Source organism: Cavia porcellus, unplaced genomic scaffold (assembly GCF_034190915.1).
Source record: "Cavia porcellus strain 051 isolate PalLab524CR breed Dunkin Hartley unplaced genomic scaffold, mCavPor4.1 scaffold_18, whole genome shotgun sequence".
Taxonomy (NCBI): Eukaryota; Metazoa; Chordata; class Mammalia; order Rodentia; family Caviidae; genus Cavia; species Cavia porcellus.
The window spans coordinates 10,304,645-10,324,078 of record NW_026947501.1 but is presented as its reverse complement, the minus strand read 5'-3'; the positions used below and the strand labels follow the sequence as shown (position 1 = coordinate 10,324,078).

Genomic DNA, 19,434 nt, shown 5'->3' with positions numbered 1-19,434 from the left:
CAACAGGTTATCAGAAATCAAGTCCCTACAGCGGTGGTGAACACTAACCACACTAATCCAGTGAAGCCTCAGAAGTGTGACTAATCCAGAGGGGAGGTGGTGCAAAGTAATACAGAGCAGGCCACAGCAGCTTGAATGAACTAGGGAGGAGGCTGCACAAAGTAATACAGTGCAGGCTATGGCAGATAGACTGATCCGGAGGGGAGGTGGCCAACATACACTGTCCCTGTCTGCAACTCACTAGCACACTGCAGTGGGAAGGGTCATCTAGCCAGCGTGCTTTAGAAGAATTGTAACCAACACACAAACTGGGGCTTCCTTGAAGAAGCAAAAAAGATAGGAAGAGGAAGCAACAACAAAAAGTCCCCAGGTCCCAACCCTAAGAACATTGACCCAGGACAGGTAACTACAAAGGAGAATGAGAACAGCAAACATGCAATATCAGACATGGCGCCAGTGGACATAAAGAAATATATTCAGGAACTACAGATGAGTTGAAATGTGAAATATTTAGCCACATAAAGCAAGTTAGAAGAAGATTAATAAAAGAGATACTAAGCACCCCTCAGGCAGAAACAGATGGAAAAAGGGAGGAATTCAAACAAAGGAGAGAACAATTTGATGAAGAATATAAAAAAATATAGAACACATGAAGCAGATTCAAAGAGATCACCGGGAAATTAAAAACTCTATGGAAAGGTGGCAAATCAGCTTGACAGAAACTAAGGACAGATTATCCAAACTGGAGGACAATTTTGCAATGTGGGAGTATGAATGGGAAAACTTTTTAAAAATAAAAGGAAACAAGCAGTAACAATACAAAGACTAGAAGAAGACAAGAGGATCTATAACTTGAGAATAAAGAATTTGAATGAAGAAACTGGAGTACAAACAAAGGAACTACAAAAGTTATTCACAGAAATAATTAAGAAAAACTTCCCAAACATAGGAAAAGGAAATGATATTCTGATGTATGAGGCATACAGAACTCCAGCCACTTACAACCAAAACAGAGCTTCACCCAGGCATATAATAATCAAGATCCCAGAAATTCAATATAAGAACATAATATTAAAAGCTATTAGAGACAGGAAAGAGATCACCTATAGAGGAAGGCCCATCAGAGTAACGGCAGACTTCTCAACACAAACCAGCAAGTCAAGAAGAGCCTGGAGCAAGATATTCCAAGCCCTGAAAGAAAATAACCTCCATTGTAGATTGATATACCCTGATAAACTGTCTCTAGAAATTAATGCAGAAACAAGATGCTTCCAAGACAAAGAGGAACTTGGGAAATTCGCAAGCACCAATCCAACTCTACAGAGAATACTGCAGGGCATTCTAGAGAGAGAGAAAAGTACTAGGATTCCAGGAACAGTGGCAGAGAGGCCTCAATGCATGGAGCAGAAAACAGAATGAAGAAGATAAGCAGACAACTGATGGCAAACAAGAGCATAACAGAAATGAGGCAGAGAAGATTTTATTCAAAACTGATATGATTGATAGTATCAAGTCTGAGAGTACAGACAACTACACTGAAGGTGACAAGACTCTACAATACACATTCTGGTTTGATAACTGCCGCTTTTTGAAGTTCTATACTATATACAAAGTTGTGTTTTTACTAATACTGTTATGTACTGGATATATTCAATTATACTATGTCTGATGATATAGCCAATTCTATTGGAGATAAGAAGAGACAACATAGGAACCATGGTAGAACTCTTTGTACAATGGTCTTAAATGTTTTTTTCATTTCATGTGTTTATAGGAATATGTTTTGCTTTGTCTTGCTTTGTTTTGTTTCTCCCTCTAACATAGAAAGGATAGAAATACATGTTAACACTCATGCGTGTGTAGAATCTATAAACAGTTTATGAGAACAGATCTTATGACACATGATGAAATGAACAGATACTTTGAAGAAAAAGAAACACTAAAATACCTGGAGTGTCATAATGTGAAACCCAGCAATAGTATTATTCTTTGTTCAGAGTGATATTAGCTTGCTTAGGTTTATTCATCCCCAACATAACTGAAGATATGGATAAATGCATGTATGTTTAAATGTATATGATTGATAACCTTATTTCTAAGGTTTTATTGGATAGTTGAACAGAACTGCAGTCTCACTGTTTGAATTCCCACATTGTATGTTCCACTTTAGTATCTTGAATAACTATTTGTAAGAAGACAATCTGGAATCATCAACTAGTGATTTCTTACTGTTTATTTTTTTCTTTGAAATTATGTATTATTTCTACATGTTTTCTGGTTTGTTTAGTCTTTCTTTAAATTAAAATTTTTAAAAAAGACACTACAGTAGCCAGTGCTGATCACAGAGTGGCATGAGGTGAAATCCAGCAACACTATTATTCTTGGTTCAGAATGATTTTAACCTGCTTTAGTTTGTTTAATCTCAACATAAGTGAAGATATGGATAACTGCAAGTATGTTTAAGTGTACAGAATTGACAACCATGTTACTAAATTTTTGTTGCACAGCTGAACAGAACTGTTTGCAGTCTTGCTGTTTGAAATCCCACTTTACATGTTCCACTTTTATATCTTGAACAACTATTTGTAAAACGACAATATGTAAACATCAACTAGTGATTTCTTACTGTTTATTTTTTTCTCTGAACGTATGCACTATTTCTACCTATTTTGTGTTTTGTTTAGTCTTTCTTTAAATAAATTAAAAAAAAAACAAAGAGGATCTCAGAAAATGAAAAAACATCCCTTTATCATGGATAGAAAGAACAAACTGTGAAAAATGGCCATTCTCCCAAAACGGCTATACAGATTTAATGCAACCCCAATCAAAATACCACTAGCATACCTCACAGATCTAGAGAAATCACTCCTCAAATTCATCTGGAACCAGAAGAGACCTAGAATAGCAAAGGCAATTCTAAGCAACACAGGAAAGGCAGGAGGCATCATAATCCCTGACTTGAAGTTATACTACAAAGCTACTATAATAAAATCAGCATGATACTGGAATAAAAACAGACCTGAAGATCAATGGAATAGATTAGAAGATAAAACTACAACTACAAACACACTCAGCCACCTTATCTTTGATAAAGGGGCCAAACACATTCACTGGAAGAAAGATAATCTCTTTAATAAATGGTGCTGCAAAAATTGGATCTCCATATGCTGAAAACTAAAACTAGACCCATGCCTATCACCATGTACTAAATTAAAGTCAAAATAGATCAAAGATCTAAATATTAAAATAGAAACACTAAATCTTCTGGAAGACAAAGTAGGTAGAAACCTTGAAGACATAGGGGTAGGTAGAGAATTCATGAATAAAAATCAAACCGCAAGGGAAATACTTCCCAGAATCGATAACTGGAATCTTGTCTATTAAAGAGTTTTTGCATGTCAAAAGAAATTTCCAGCGCAGTGAAAAGAAAACCCACAAATTGGGAAAAAAATCTTAGTCAACTGTCCCTCAGACAAAGGGCTTCTGTCTAGAACATATAAAAAATTTTTTAAAAAGTTCAGATCCTGAAATTCAAACATCCAGTCAAAAAATTGGCATCCGAGATGAATGTACAGTTCTCAGGTGACGAAATAGAAATGGCAAATAAATACATGAATAAATGCTCAGCATCATTAGTTATTAGGGAAATAAAAATTAAAACCATACTGAAATTCCATCTCATTCCAGAAAGAATGGCCAGGATAAAGAAAACCATCAACAACAAATGCTGGAGAGGTTGCAAGGAAAAAGGAACTCTCCTGCACTGTTGGTGGGGGTGTAGACTGGTGCAATCATTGTGGAGGTCAGTCTGGATAGTCCTCAAAAAGTTGGGATTGGAAGTCCCATTTGACCCAGTTATTCCACTTCTAGGCATATTCTCAGAAGAACTGAAAGTGTCATACCACAGTGATGTATGTGCACCCGTGTCTATAGCAGCACAGTGTGTAATAGCCAGATCTTGGACAACCTAAATGCTCATCAACTGAGGAATGAATAAAAAAGTTGTGGCATTTTTATACAGTGGAGTACTACTCAGCTATAAAGAATGATCACATTGGGATATTTATAAGTAAATGGATGCAATTTGAGACCATACTCATAAGTGAAATAAATCAAACTCACATGTGTAAATACCATATTGTCTTCCTAGTGTAATAAATGGTAAGCGTACATAAGTTCCAAAAATCTCAATAAATGCAGTGAAAGGGTAAGAATCTGCTCAAAAGTGGGTGGGGAATGATATCTCAGGGAAAAGGAGGAAAAAGAAAGGATGGGAATAGAAAAAATATCTAAATTTGTATAAACACACTTAGGATGGCTAAGCTGATTGTGCTACAAATTCGGTAAGTTCTTGGAACAAAACAGTTAACACTCATAGGATTGGAATAATTTTGCATGTTTGTGTCTGGTGATCTGAGGAACTGTTGAAATCACAAAGTATCAACCCTAGTTATGCTCATACCTCCTTGTTTTGAAGGCCTGTATCATCACTGTTTTGGGGTCTTTGCTATTGTTATTCATTTGTCTTTTTGTTTCTTTTTTTTTCTAGTAATCTATTTTGTTTTGTTTTTCCCTGTAATGCAGAAAGGATAGGTGTACATGTAGAGACCTATTCATGCCTAGAACTTCTCCTAAACAGTTTATGAGAATCAATTTTAAAATGCATGATGATATGAACAGCTACTTTGAAGAAAAAGACACATCAAGTGCTGATTCTGTAGTGTCATGCTGTGAAATCCAGCAATAATATTATTCTTTGTTCTGAGTGATTTTAGTCTGTTTTGTATTATTTAATTTCAACATACATGAAGGTATGGACAGCTATTTTGAAGAGAAAAAGAGACATAATGTCAGCCATTGTTGATTTCCCTATTGTCTGTTTTTGAAGGCCTATAATGCCTTCATCATCTTGTTCTGATCCATTTAATACTGTTTTGTTTTGTAAGAATTCATTGTGTGTGAAGATATGGACAACTATTTCGACGAAAACAAGAGACAATATGATAGCCAGTGATGACCTACTGTTGTTTTTCTTTGAAATCAGTGTCTCTTACATTATTTTCTTCTGATGTTTTGTTCTGTTTCATTTTATCTTGTTTAAAAATAAAATTTTAAAAAGTAAATAGTATTGGGAAAAGTGGATATTTGCATGCAGAAGACTAATACGTGACCTTACCTCTCTCATAGTATACAAACATCAAGTCAAAATGGATCCAAACTTAAACTTAAGATCCTAAGACTCTGAAATCACTTGAAGAAAACACAGGGAAATACTTCAAGACATTCATATAGCCAATAATTTTAGCTAGGACTTGATAAGCTCTGGAAAAAAAGCAAAATCTCACAAATAAGATTATAACAAACTGAAAAACTTCTATATCACACTGGAGACAATCAACAGAATGAAGAGACACCCTACAGACTGGGTGTCAGTATTTTTCAAGTATTCACCGGTCTGAGGATTAGTATTCAGAATATATAACTCAAAAAAACTTTTAAAACCAAATACTCCAATTTAAAATGACAAATGATCTAAACAGGCATGTCTCAGATGAAATGGCCAACAAATATGTGAGAAAATATTCAATATCGTTAGCCATCAAGGAAATTCAAATCAAAAGTACAATGAGAAACCATCTTATCCCAACTAGATTGGCTCTTATTAAATATAGAAATAGCACACTGTGAGGATATGAGGATAAAAAATCTCATTCACCATTGGTAGACTATAAATTAGTATAGCCATTACAGAGAATAGCAAGGAGTTTTCTAAAAAAAACTAGAAACAAATCTACCGTATAATCCAGTTCTCCCAATTCTGCATAGAGATAGAGATAAAGATAGAGACACAGACATCCAAAGAAAAAGAAATCAAAATACCAAAGATATATCTAAGGACTATAGCTAAGACATGAATAAGCCCAGATACCTATCCACAGATGAATAAAGAATACGTGGTACTATACATATGTACAGTAGAATATTATTCAACCATAAAGGTGATTAAAATTCTATCACTTGCAGTAAAATGAACAAACATGGAGTCTAGCGTGTTAAGTGAAATAAGCCAGGAAAAGAAAAGAAAGTAGTTCTTTTTCATAAATCGAAGCTAAAAAAGAGTTGACCTGAATGTAGAATAGTGATTGTAGAGGATGGGAGAGGGGTGTATGTAAGGTGTCTATAAAGGAAGACTGGATTCGAACACTGCATTCTACATGCAGGCATGGCAATACCACACTGAGCCCCACTAATGTGTGCAGTTAGTATATGTTAATCAAAATAAAAGCCAAAATAGAAGAAAACTACTTGGAATTCGTATTTGTAGAGTTTCAGGGGGAAAATGATCAATAATTCCAAAGCAGTTCAGTAACAGGAGAGGACTCAGCCACGCACAGGGACTTCCTGCACATGGGGCTCTGTGAAACTGCACAGCTCTCAGACCCACGAAGCCACCCTCACTGGGGATTGCCAAGGCTATTTGAGAACTAAACAGATCCCATGTGTAGAGTGCTCAGCACAAGGCTTCTGGAGCGAGGCCATTCACAGACACTGCCTGAGCTCATCATGGCCTGTTGCTCGCTTTCTGAGAATTGCCACTGAATTTATAGTGAAAGATACTTGACAAAATCCACCATGAAGGACTCGAGATCCCACTGCTTTAGGAACTCTGAAAGATCCATATAACGTAACAGGACATCAAGAGATAGAAACCCGCCCCGGCTGACTTTGAGGCTGGCTCAGGGAGAGTGTTTACAGGGAATTTATGAGAATGAACAGCCAGACTTTCACTTTTCTGACACCATGTTTCACACAGAGCCTGAAAAAACATCATCATGCCTCCTGGCTGCACACCCCACTGTCTCCAGCTCCTACACCATATGCTCTGCAGTATGCCTCCACCTGCCCAGCAGAACAAGAGGGAGATGAGGGGCCTGGCCCAAAGGAGCATGGTGGACATGCACAGAGACCACAGGGAGCAGAGAGGTAGTCATGAAAACAGCTAAGGGACAAGAACAACAGAAAGTGCTTGTCGTGCTCCCATTTTAAATAAGGGTCTTCTCAGACGTGAGAGCTGCTCTTTTGCAGGGCTGCTCATCTGCAGCCCTATTATGTTCAAGGCCAGACAGCTGCTCATGGTGGTGGCTGACCTGTGTGTTGTTATAGGTTTAACAGCATCTCAGCTTCCTATCACAAATGCCACACACTCCTGTCCTGTTGTGACAAAAACACCTCCAGACAACAGCAAACGTCCTCTAGGACACAACATCACCCTAGTGAGAACTGCTAGGCTACATGTCCCTTGTTCTCGAGCGAGAAAAGTGTAAAAAAAAAAAAAGCTGAGCAACAGGAAGCAGTACCGGGCCCCCACCTCCACCTGCCCAGCACTGCCCACTCCACATGGAGGAGGTGAGCCCTATGACAGGAGATCTGATCATGAAGCTCAGGTACCCGCACTTGCTCTCTGACCTCCTGTCCTGGCCTTTGGGGTCAAGCTTAGACCTTGCACATAGCAGGCTGACAAAAGGGAACCAAGCTGCCCTTTCCTCCTATGGCATGATTGTCACCTGAGTGCCCTGCAGGGCTCTGCACTCCAGCCACAGAATGTCCTCTTCATTCATCTGACAGCTATTTCCAGGGCTCCAGCATGTGCCAGGCATTGTAATAAGTGCTCAGGAGGCAGGAGAGAAGAGCCTACACCTTTGTGGAAACAGACAAGGCCAGGAGCACAGCACATGGGTTGGTAACACCAAATGTTACAAGGTGAAAAGCAGAACTGGGAGAAGCCATGTGTTGGGCCCACGGTGTTAAAGGCAGAGGAGCCTGCAATTGCAAGACCAGTTATCAGGCAGGCTTTACAGGTGCAAAGGCCAGAAGGAAAGGTGGGAAGGAGTCCTGCAGGTTCTTGGGGGAACAGAAGGAGCCTCCAAGGGCAAGGAAGGGTGGGAGCCTGGGAGTGCACGGAGCCAGCCCTGTTCAAGAGGCACCAAATACTTTGGGGAAAATCGGGAGTCCTCAGGGTTTTGAGAAAAGGAATAACGTGATCTGCTCATGCTGCCATGCAGAAAACAATGGGAAAGGGGGAGACACAAACTATAAAGCAACTGTTGTAATCTATGTGACAGATGATGTTGGCCTGGACCAGAGAGGGGGCAATGGTGACAAGAAAGGGCAAACTGTGTCCTTGGGACTCCAGTTTCTACCTCTTGCCCATAGATGGCCTAATGCACAATCTCTCTGGACTCAAAGAGTACATAGTTGATTAGACACGGTAACAATTCAGTAAGTATGTGTTTGTAACTAAAACCAACATGCAACACCCTAACAATATATACACAATGACAAAGACAATTCTTTTAAACTGCCAATTCAGTTACTTGGTATGATCTGGCCCCTAGTAAATGCTTAATAAATGTTTACTGAGTGGTTAATACATCTTATAGTATGTGAATAATTACTGTGTCCTTTCAATCATTTATAACCATTAACTCAAAAATACTCTATCACCATAGAAGTAATGCATTCTGGTTTGCTTGCTCAGAGAACTATTTTTAGCTTCCTTTGCCACTACTATAAGTCACTCAAAACTTCACATTTTACCTGATCATAAATTTGTTTTTAAAATGATCAGGTTCGAAATGCATCTTTATTAAGTGTTGTGTGAGATATGAATTATAGCTCTAAAGCTACAATTAATTTGATGCTAATGACCCTAAGCTTAGTTGTACTCATTCATAAGGCGAGAGTTCCTTTCACTGACATTCAATGTCTTTCCCGGTTTCAAATTTCCAGAATCTGATATTCATTAAAACATACGTTGGCAGTTCATCACTTCATCATATGTCTGAAACTGTTTGGTGCCAGGTGAAATTTGTAATTCAGAAAAGTTTGGGTTTTGGATTTTTAGCACGTCCAATGGGATCTGTTGTAATATCCTGACTTAGGCATTTCTGTAGTGACATGTAGGATATCTAGGAAGGAAACTGCTGTAATGTTTGATACAGTGTTTCAACTTGAGAAGTTTAAAGAAGGGACTCAGCAGGGGGTCAGGATTCTCACTTTGTAACTATTCTGAGCCTTAGCAAAAGCAGGGTACAGAGATGACGCCAATGTCGCACTTAGCCTAGGGGATGATACCTGCTCCCTCTTCCCGAATTTGCTCTTGTTGCATTTGCTGCCTTCTGTCTCCTTGAAGTGTTGTCCCTGTGCCATGTCACCATACTTTGGAGCCAGCTGATTATGGATTGAAACTTCCACAAACTGAGCTAAATAAATCTTGCCTTCCTTAACTGGGGATGGTGGGCATTTTTCCCAGCAATGAGAGAAAAGTAACCAAGACACATACACTAAATAGCCTCCTACTGGTTCAGGTTAGATTTTGCTATCAAATTAGTCACCAAAAAACATTTGACTCTAAACTTTTTGGTTTTAGAATCGCAGATCCTAGGTAAATTAGGCAGTTGATTTCCATTATTATATATACTTGTCACTAGAGAAAATTTGTTCAAAGAATCTGGTAGCTCACAAAAGATGTCCAAGTCCCCAACATAAAGTGCTGTAATTTCCTTGGTTGAGGAGTGGTCCTTCTGATTATGGGATTATAATTATGTTATGATTATAACTTCTTTGATGAAGTCTTGGGAAGGGAAGAGCCCCGAGAATCAGCCCTGGCTTTACTGCATCTTGATGATGAGAACATGACCCATCTCTAAGCTGATTCACTTGCAAACTGAAGTTTAACCATCCTCCTACTCCAGGAGGATGGTTTCTTCTTTCACTTCCCTACAATCTACCCTGGAAGGCAGGGCCCTCCAAGGACCAAAGTCCTGTTCCACACAGCATCCGCAGTGGCTCTGCCATCAGCACACACAGAGGGGCCTCATGACAAAGGAGGGACTTTTGAGGGCTATGGGCCTCCCATCGCAAGGTCCTTTACAGGAACTCTCAGAAAACGTCTGACATCACTCACACACACTGGGAAGTTTTGACCCAGTGGTAAGTTTTGCCCTGAGACACATGGTACACAGCATCTTTCCCTCAGTACTGGCATAGAGAGCGTGAAGCCATGTCTGGGGCCCACCTGAACTTAAGAGCACTGAAAACACTGTGACTGCCAAGGATATAGCTCAGCAGCCCCACACCTGCAAGTGCAAAGTCCTGTGGGTTCCTGGTACCAAAAATAAATAAAAACAAAACCATCAAAAAACCACTGTGACTTTATCACAACCTTCTTATTTACATTTTCTACTTTAATCCCTCTGAGCCTCAAATCCCTTATCTGTAAAAGTAGGCTTATCTGGGAGAAGCAGGAAGCTAAGCCCCTGCCTGTGAGCCAGCTGGAGCACAGAATGGGGAGAAACCAGGATGGAAGCTAAGCCCCTGCCTGTGAGCCCTTCAGAGCACAGATTGGGGAGAAACCAGGATGGAAGCAAGTCCCTGCCTTGGAGCTGAGCACATGCAGGCCCAGAAAGAACACCCCATCCTCACCCCACCCTGTGAGCAACCAGCTGATTTGGAGGAACTGTATTGTTTGTTTGACTTTCCAAACCTAAAGGCAAGCAACTATTCAAGGACAACAACATGTAATACAGTAACTATTGTAGATTTCCTATCTTATCACTGTTTCAATTTGCTTTATTTCCTTTAAAATTAAATTTAAAAAGGCTTATCCTGAGAATTTATGAAGACATACAGAAACTATTTTGTTTTCTACCCTCACACACTATAGAATGTAATCATAGCTGACAGTAACTTAGTGCTAACTATGTACCATGATTTATTCTGTAAGCAGACAGTCCTCATATAACTGAATGAATTCAGTCCTCATATAACTGAGTTTGATTACCTCATTATAAAGAGGAGGAATAGACTGTCAAAGATATTTAAAAATTTGACCAAGTTCTCAAATCATAAGTTAAAACTTGAAATTGAACCCCAACTCCCCAACTCTAAGCCCACGTTCTTAACTTCTGCTACTATGTTGGCTGTCACATTTTTAATGTTATTTTAACAAATAATTTATTTGTCCCATTTTTTTCTGTCATTTGTGTGTCTTCAGAGGCTGGGCACAGATGAGCTGAGAATGACCAACTTGCCTAGAATGGTTTAGTTTCATTCTTCAGAATCCCGTCTCCTGAGAGACAACCCAGCAGTCTTACCATAATGTTGTCTATCTTTGCTGCAAGACAATTGCTGGCACATGAGGTATCTTTGTGCCAATTAGGAAAAAGCTATTCATTTAATTGTAACATAATTTTGATCTTGTATTCAATATATTTAAGCACTGTTTCTTAAATCATTTATAGAGTGAGATAAAGTATGGAGAAACAAATACACAACTTCAGAAACACAGAAGTACACACGGTATTTACCCTTTTTAGAGTTATAGGGAAGTATTAGTATCTTTATTTTTATATCTCATTTTTATTTGTATATGTTTGTGATATACAATAATTACATTCATTTTTGGGAATATATATCTCTATATAAAGAGAGATAGATAAATATAAAATCACTTTTTAGTGTTTGGTACCTGGAATCGAACTCATAGCCTCATGTTTCCCTGGCAACTGTTAAGCCGCCAGGCTATATCCCTGGCCCTACAGTGGTTATCTGTTTTATCTCATTCTCCTCCTTCTCCAGAACCTCTCTCTTCATCTCCAAAAAGTCTTTTTCCCTATTTCCTATCATGTCTCCTTCATTTTTCTCTTTCAATTATTTATATTTTGGGGTTTTGGGGTGTCTCATATAAGAGAAACCTTGTGATCTTTAACCTTCTGTTTCTGATTTGCTTCACTTAACAATGTAGTCTTTTTTTTTTGTCTTTTTCCTTTTTATTGGTACCGGGGATCAAATTCATGACTGTCTGCTTACAAGGCAGGCGCTTATGCCGCTGAGCTAAATCCCCAGCCCCTTAACAGTGTAGTCTTACTACAAATGACTCAAACTTATTCTTCTTCCTGGTTAATACTTCCTTGTGTATATATACACACCATATTTTCTTTATCCATTTCTCTCTCTATTGATGGGCCTTTAAACTGTTTCCATTATTTAGCTATTGTGAACTGTTGTGTTCTAAATATGGGCATGTACCTATCATTGTATTATGATGACTTTAACTCTTTCAGAAACATACTCAGGAGAGGTAGAGCTCAGTCATATGGAATTTCTCATTATGGTTTTTGAGAGGTCTTCATATTGATTTCTACAGTGGTTGTATTAGTTTACATTCCCACCAATAATGTGAAGTGTTCCTTTCCTCTTATTTGTCCTTTGAGTCCTTGATAACAGCTATTACAGAATAAAATACAATCTCAGTGTATTTCCCTAATGGCCAAAGATGTTTTCATGTACTTACCGGTTATCTATACTTCTTTTGAAAAATGTCTGTGAATTCCAAATGCCCATTTTTTCACTGGTAGTGGGGTGCCTAATTCTAGAGTTCTTTATATATTCTAGATATCAGTCTCTGAAGAACAGCTAGCAAAAGTGTTTTTCCATTCTGTATAGTGTTTCTTTACTTTGTGTTACCTTTGGTGTGCACGAGTTTTTTAATTTAACATCATTTGTTGATTCTTAGAATTATTTCTTCACCCATTACCTTTATATCCTTGTTCTGTCTCCCTGAGATCAATTTTGGTTATTGGTTTAAAATCCATGTCCCACAATCGTATACAACCATCTCGCCCACCAGTGGCAAAGCCTTCTTCACAAGCATACATACTGAAGATTCCAGCCTGTTGATGAAAACAGATAATACACAATGCCTCAGTCACTGTAAAGAGTCACCATAGATGAATCTTGATTTTTAAAAAAGTAGAAAAAAATGGACACCTTGTTTTCTATTGAAATTCTGACAATAGATCAAGTAGTCATTTATGATACTCTTCATCCAAGCTACAGTAAAAAGTAACTGTAATAACCTCCAAAGCAAGTAAGTTCTAGTGCTCCTTAATAACAGATTGCAGAAAAAAAGAGAATACCGTCCTTAAAAGCAGATATGGAAATCACAAATTTCTGCACGTGACTACTGAAGAATGAGACATCTGTCTTGTGAGATATCTGTCTTGTGAACTAGAGGAAAAGCAAGAGTTGTCTACAATCTTCCTTCTCAACCTGCAGGCCACAGAGGAGCGGCAGGAGGAAACAGCATCCCAGACCTACCGAGGCAGGATGTGCATTTGAACAGGACCAAGGAGGTTCCCAGGCACATTATAGTCTGAGAAGTGCTGGCCTCTAAGATGAAACTCATGATGAAATAATTCTGATTTCCTGTCAAGCTGTCATTGTTTAATACTACCCCCAGTCAGTCAATTAATGAAGTAAAGGGTGATTAAGTTATGCTTTTGGAAATATGTTTCTTTCTAGAGGAACAAAAATACTTCAAAAAATCTTCACTACTGTTTCAGGAATATTCCATAGAGTAAGTGGGGAAAACACAGGAATTTGTGACCCTGAAAATTGAAGGTGTCTCTCGAGTTCCTATCCAACAGTACTTACACTGTGTGCTCCTTGAATGGTGCGGACTAAATTGAGCCCTTTCCAGACATAGATGTCACCGTTTAAAGCACCAGAATAGGTGATATCTTCTTTGGCACATGCAAGGCAAAGGATGGTCTGAAGATCTCCAGTTTTGCCAAATATTCCTCTTTTTGCAGTCAGGGCATTTCCACATAGTGTCCAAAACTAGAAAATAAGTGATTGATAAATATATACAAAAATAGAATATTCTGGTGCATTGCATTATTGGTTTATTATGTTCCAGGACAGTTTACATAATCTACTATATCTGAACCCAGCCCAAATGGGTTCTTTTGCAGTGACAGCAGAGAACCACAAAAGATTTTAGCCTACCTCTTAGGAGCATGAGAAATACCTAAATGGTATTGTAACTTTCCAAGTTCTAAAATTTCAAAACTGCTTATGTTTAATTTCAATTTAGTAAATGCCAATGTTTTCAGATATAAAGTAGATAAATCATGCCTTTATTTGTCAAATTATAAAAAACTAGTTTAGGCTTATTATAGAAAGGCTTAGAAACACAAATATCCAAAGAGAAACTGAAGTTATAACTTTCTGTTAGCATATTGAAATATCATTTGGGGAGGGTTGCTTTTGTAATACTGGAGATCCACCCAAGGGAACTCTCCCACAGAACTACATCATTCTCAGCTCTGTTTATTTAAGACAGGGATCTTGTTGTCTGTAGCAGAAAACCCTCTCCCCGCCACACCCCACCAGTACACTTCAGTTGCCGGGTGATAGCTCCTGTCCAGTTCTGCTTGCTTGTGTCTCTTAGAAATGGCTGGTCACTGTGATGCATAGCTGGTCACTAGGACGCACGCTGTAAGAAACAATCAAAGGCAGCCGAGTACTCTGCCTCTGTACCGCAACCCCTTTGAGCCTCCTTTCCTGGGCCTTTGAGGCCTGACATCTTGAGGAACAATAATTCCTAATCAGAGCCCATCTGACATTATTTAAATCTGCCTCCAAATCCTGGGTGTTGTTTCAGTGTTTCTGTTTGCTGCTGCATCTAGGTTGGCCTCAAATTGCAATCTGCCTGCCTCAGCCTCTCAAGCAGCTAAGATTATAGGTATGTGCCACCATACCCAGCAATAGATCATCTAGTTATTTTTAATGTGCATATACAAATATTTGCTTTCTAACTAAAAGTGTCATAAACTTCTAGTTGAAATATTACTCAGAAACACATTTCGAAACATGTGATATTTCTATATAGTCAAATAATGGACTAATCTTTTCTATTTTGGTTGCACAATTCATGTGAAAGACCAAAAGCATTAATCTTGAGCTACTTTAAAGCCTGAGCTATTGTATAGAAGAAAGCAAGGGTACTCCCATGATTATACAGAAATCCGATACTTTTCTCTCAGACAGCTTTTAATGTATGAACCGAGTAACTGTTGTCATTTATGTAGCACCTCACAGTTTATAGCGGTCCTTTGCAAATGTTATTTGACCTCCACCTTACCCTGGAGAACAGGCTGAGGCACATTCTTTCATTATTTCTATTTGGAAGTGAGAAAGCAGATATAAGAAGCTTGCTGAAGGCGTAAGTTCAATGGCGGTCAGATATGAAAAACTAATGAGATTTTGATCTTTGCCTTAAGAACTTTAAATCTACAAAGATACATACGAGACATGAGCAAGAATTTTAAGGCAACATATTCAGATTATACACAAGGGGTGAGGACATTTGAAGCTAAAGAAGCAAATTATATTAACTGCAATGAACAAAAAATAAGATCTGGACCAGTGGTGAGGAAGAAACTGCTTGTGGCTTAGGGGAGCAAGATCAGACGGCTCTGTGTGACAGGACTCTATGAAGGCAAAAAAAATCCACGGCAAGTCTAATGTTTTATGCCTGCAGAAGAAGGAAAATGGTGGTCCTCCCAGAGTAGCTGGGTCTTAGAAAAGGCAGTCCTGGGACGATCGCATGACAGTGGGGACCATACTCCTGGGCAGGCAATGGCAGAGAGCTGCTCTGCAGGACTGATTGTGAGGACCTGGTAAAGTGGACAGCCATTTGAAACATAGGACTCTCCTCTCAATGGAGGAAAGTAGCAACTTTGGTATACACAGTGGCAACAGGTTCACAAATACGCCAAAGAGCTTGCTGTTCATGATGACAAAAGGCAGACATTGTCCCCTCTCATCAACCCTCCTCATGTATGAGGACTAAATGAAATTTAATTTTTGTCCTGTGACTTTGGAATTGAATCTCTGGCATGAATTGAACATTACTAAATGAATGAACACAAAAAAATGGAAATCCTCAGGTATGCTCACACAAAGGTTTTTTTTTTTTTTTAATCATCTAACTGGTATAATGTGCACAAGAAACATTCCAAATAGTCACATTATCCTTTTAAATGGAATATATAGATGTGATGTCCAGATAAATATGAAATTTTCTGTTGAAAATGGCAAATACCTAAAATATCACCTCTTCTTGAGAACCATTTTCTGTTTGGAAGACAGTAACATATTAGGGTAGCAGTGCACCATTAAATCCACATCAAAGGAAGAAATGCTGCTTATCCTCTCCAACCTCTGTTCACAGATTATAAAGCACATCTTGTAGAACTGGCAGGTACCTTGGAGTTCATCTGGCCCTAGGTACTCCCAAAGGGTTTCCTCAGTCTGTGACTAGAGATGGAGAAATTTCCACAGTGTACACACACCTACAGGATCATTTTCTGTAAAACCAGCGGAGCATATGATGCACAACTGCTACTGTTTTGCAAGTATTCATTTCAGATAACTGTAATTTGCCTACTTGCAATCACTGGAATCTTAAAAAACCAGAAAGGATACCACCCTGCTACAAAAATTTCATTTAAAAATGTTTTACTTGAAATGTAAAGGTTTTGTATTCAACCTGTGACTGAAAACATTTTTCTTATATTAGCTCCAGTTTTAGATGAAACATAGAAGTGTGGAAATACTGGAATCAGATACAGAAGATATGGGTGAGGAAAATAACTTATTAAAGCCTGCTTAAATTTGTGGTGGATTTTCTCCAAAACAAAATAAATAAATGAGACCTGGGCACACCGTTGTAGACTTCCATTTGGGATAAAGATGCTTGTTTTTACTTAGAAAATAATGCTGAAATCTGCTAAAGCAAGGAACAAGTGCAACAACATATGTAGCTTTTGTGTTTAAGTGAAGTTCTAGGATTTTCTTTCTCTACTTTTAGAACTGATTAAAAGTTAGAATTAACCAAGGATGGAAAGAAAGAGGCACGTGGAGAATTCTTTCAATTAAGAAACTAATCTAGTTAGAGCCCAATAAATGTGTTATTATTCTTTTTGTGAGAAAAATAAAGATAAACCATTAAAGAGATAGTTTTTCAGTGCAAATAGCTCTACACAGGGAAACAGAGGCTGTGTTTAAATCTCATGTTGCCGCCAGTTTTGTGATGCTGCAAATAGGGAAAGAAGTTAATGTTATTGTGTCCCCAATGGTTCCACACCGTAGTTTATGTAACTCTTAATGAATTCCAGAGGAAGAATTTTTACATTTTAAGGGGAAGAGGAGCAGCCTCAATGAGATTAAAGAGCTTTCCTAGAGTCAAGCAGATGACAAAATCCTGATTCAAAGTTATAAAAAAAAAAAAAAAACTCAGTTTCTTCATCATGGAATATGCAGTTTGGATCCTGGCCCCAACACAAGGCCTCGGCCTTCCAGAAAGGCCCCACAGCCTAAACTTATTATAATCTCATCTGTTTCTTTAGGTGGCTAAAAGCATCTCAGTGCTTCATCATGTCTTCAGCTGACTGAAAACTCATGTTGCTGATATATGTCCTGATTCATTAAAAACAAATGCCAAGGGAATTATTACTTAAGGGCTATTGTATTTCATGCCTTGAAATCTGGGTGATCAAAGTCTGCCTACAATATTGGGGTGAAGGACAATCCCTTCCCGGGGCCCTGCTGCCTCCCAGCCCCTTCCTCCCCAACCTCTCTATCCATCAGGCAGCCCCTAAAGCAGCAGCCCCTTCCCAAATCAGCATGCCTCTCACCAACTGGGAACTCTTCTTTATCCTTTCAAGGTTGTGATTTTGCATATTTTGCAGAATGGTCCATTTTAATACTGTGCTCACTCAACGTCGAGAAAATTAAAAATAAAATTCTGTGTTTGTTCCTTCACACACGGCAAATTCAATAAGCGTTTATTAAATGTGATTAGGTTTTTGATCTTTCAGGTACAGTGTTTGAAACCTATGAGAAGGGGTTTCCAAGTGAAGCTAAAAGCAAAAGGTACCTGGATTTCAGCAAACACCTCGGATTAAAGATCAAGCCTTGCACAAGGATTACACAATGTTTACGAAGCCCTAAGGTGCTGGGAGGTCACTTTGGCCCTTTGAGTAGAACCTATACTTTAAAAGTAGTATTTCTGTCTAAAATAACTTAAAAATAAAGCATGTGAAGGAAAAGTCTTAAGTCAGTCATAAATGTTGAACATTTGGGGATACCTTTGTAATGTACTGCCTACACAAAAATCTATTTAAAAAAAATCAAAGAAAACTGGACTTGGCCATTTAGCATACAACTTGAATATCTCCCACTAGCATTCAGTAACCATCTAAAACATAATTTATAATGACTGTACTATATTTCATTATGTGAGTATGGCCACATTTTACTTAATCACATGGGACAGATGAGTGGCCTCTGGTCTCTTTTGTTTGGTTTTACCTGCTATTGCTAAATCACTAAGCAACAAATCAGCTCTTGGTTCACGTTGCTAACAATTTCCTTAGGATAAACTCTAAGATATGAAAACTACCAGGTCAAAGGAAATTGGCATTTCTAAGGCTACCAATACAGACTGCCAAATTTCTGCTTGGAAGACCGTGCTCATTTGCCCCTCTGCTGGCAAGGCTTGAGAATGATCCTTCAATGAGCCCTTGACAAAAGTGGGTATGTTTTAATTGTGATTTTGTACCCCATATTAGTAAGATTTAGCATTTTCATATGTCTATTGGTCAACAATGCTTCTACTTTGGCCAGTTGTTCATATTCTTCGTCTCTTCTACAGATTTGCTGGTGGTCTTCACATCTCCAGGACACACTAGTATCTGCTATGATTGTTATTTGCACTCACTGGTTGGTGGCTTTCTTGTTTTTTGGAGGGTGGGATTTATAGACTGTTTTTAATATTTATATAGTTAAATGTACCAATTTACTCCTTATGGTTTCTTTCTTTGCTTTTTATATTTAGAAAGATCTTTCCCCAACTTGAGAGCAGTTAAACATTTGCCTATATATTTTTGCATACAGTTTTTCTAAACATTTGACTTTTTGATTCATTTAGAATATATTTTATTGTATGACATGAAAACTTTTATCCTCAAATAAATGGTCTTAGTAATCACTGTTAGAGATGCTATTATTACATTATAAATTGTCATGCAAATTAAGGTCTAGTTATCAATCTTTTATAAAGTTGGTTTGTTTTACCATACACCAATTTTCAGAGCTTTTTAGAGGTGCTTGAAACTACAGTGTGTGACATTAGGATTAAGGGTGTGATGCCAGCATTAAGGATGCCCTATCCTGCATTCGAGTGTGAGCAGCCAGCCTCGATAGAATATAAGAGATAGAAAGCAGGTTCCCGCCATGGCTCGCTGCTTGCTGCTTCACTGCTGGCTGCTGTCTGCCCGCCCTCCTTTGTCACCGACTGTTTTTCCTCTGCAATGCCCCTGGTGTATTCTACACCACCCTGGTCTGGGAACCAGTCAACTACGGGCTGAAATTTATATTCTTATAAACTGTAAGCTGAAATAAACTCTTCTTCCTTTAACTTTGGGTGTTGACTATTTTGTCTTAGCAATGAGGAAAGTAACCAAGACAGTAACTTTAAAGAGAATTCTGTCAGGTAAACAAAAAGGATTTGCACCAAATATA

At 38.3% G+C, this 19,434-nt stretch overlaps 1 protein-coding gene across 14 annotated transcripts in view; it reads right to left on the bottom strand.

Moving 5' to 3' along the window:
* Eml6 (EMAP like 6) overlaps positions 1–19,434 on the bottom strand; it is a 316,759-nt gene that overhangs the window by 159,486 nt on the left and 137,839 nt on the right. For all 14 annotated transcript variants that reach the window (XR_010040546.1, XM_063229384.1, XM_063229383.1 and 11 more), the window contains exons 6-7: positions 13,498–13,683; positions 12,599–12,734 (exon numbers count right to left, since the gene is read on the bottom strand). Coding sequence is in view for 13 of the 14 variants with exons in the window: in XM_063229384.1 (XP_063085454.1) it covers positions 12,599–12,734; positions 13,498–13,683 (322 nt within the window). In the remaining variant the exon portion in view is untranslated. The remainder of the gene's footprint in view (positions 1–12,598; positions 12,735–13,497; positions 13,684–19,434) is intronic.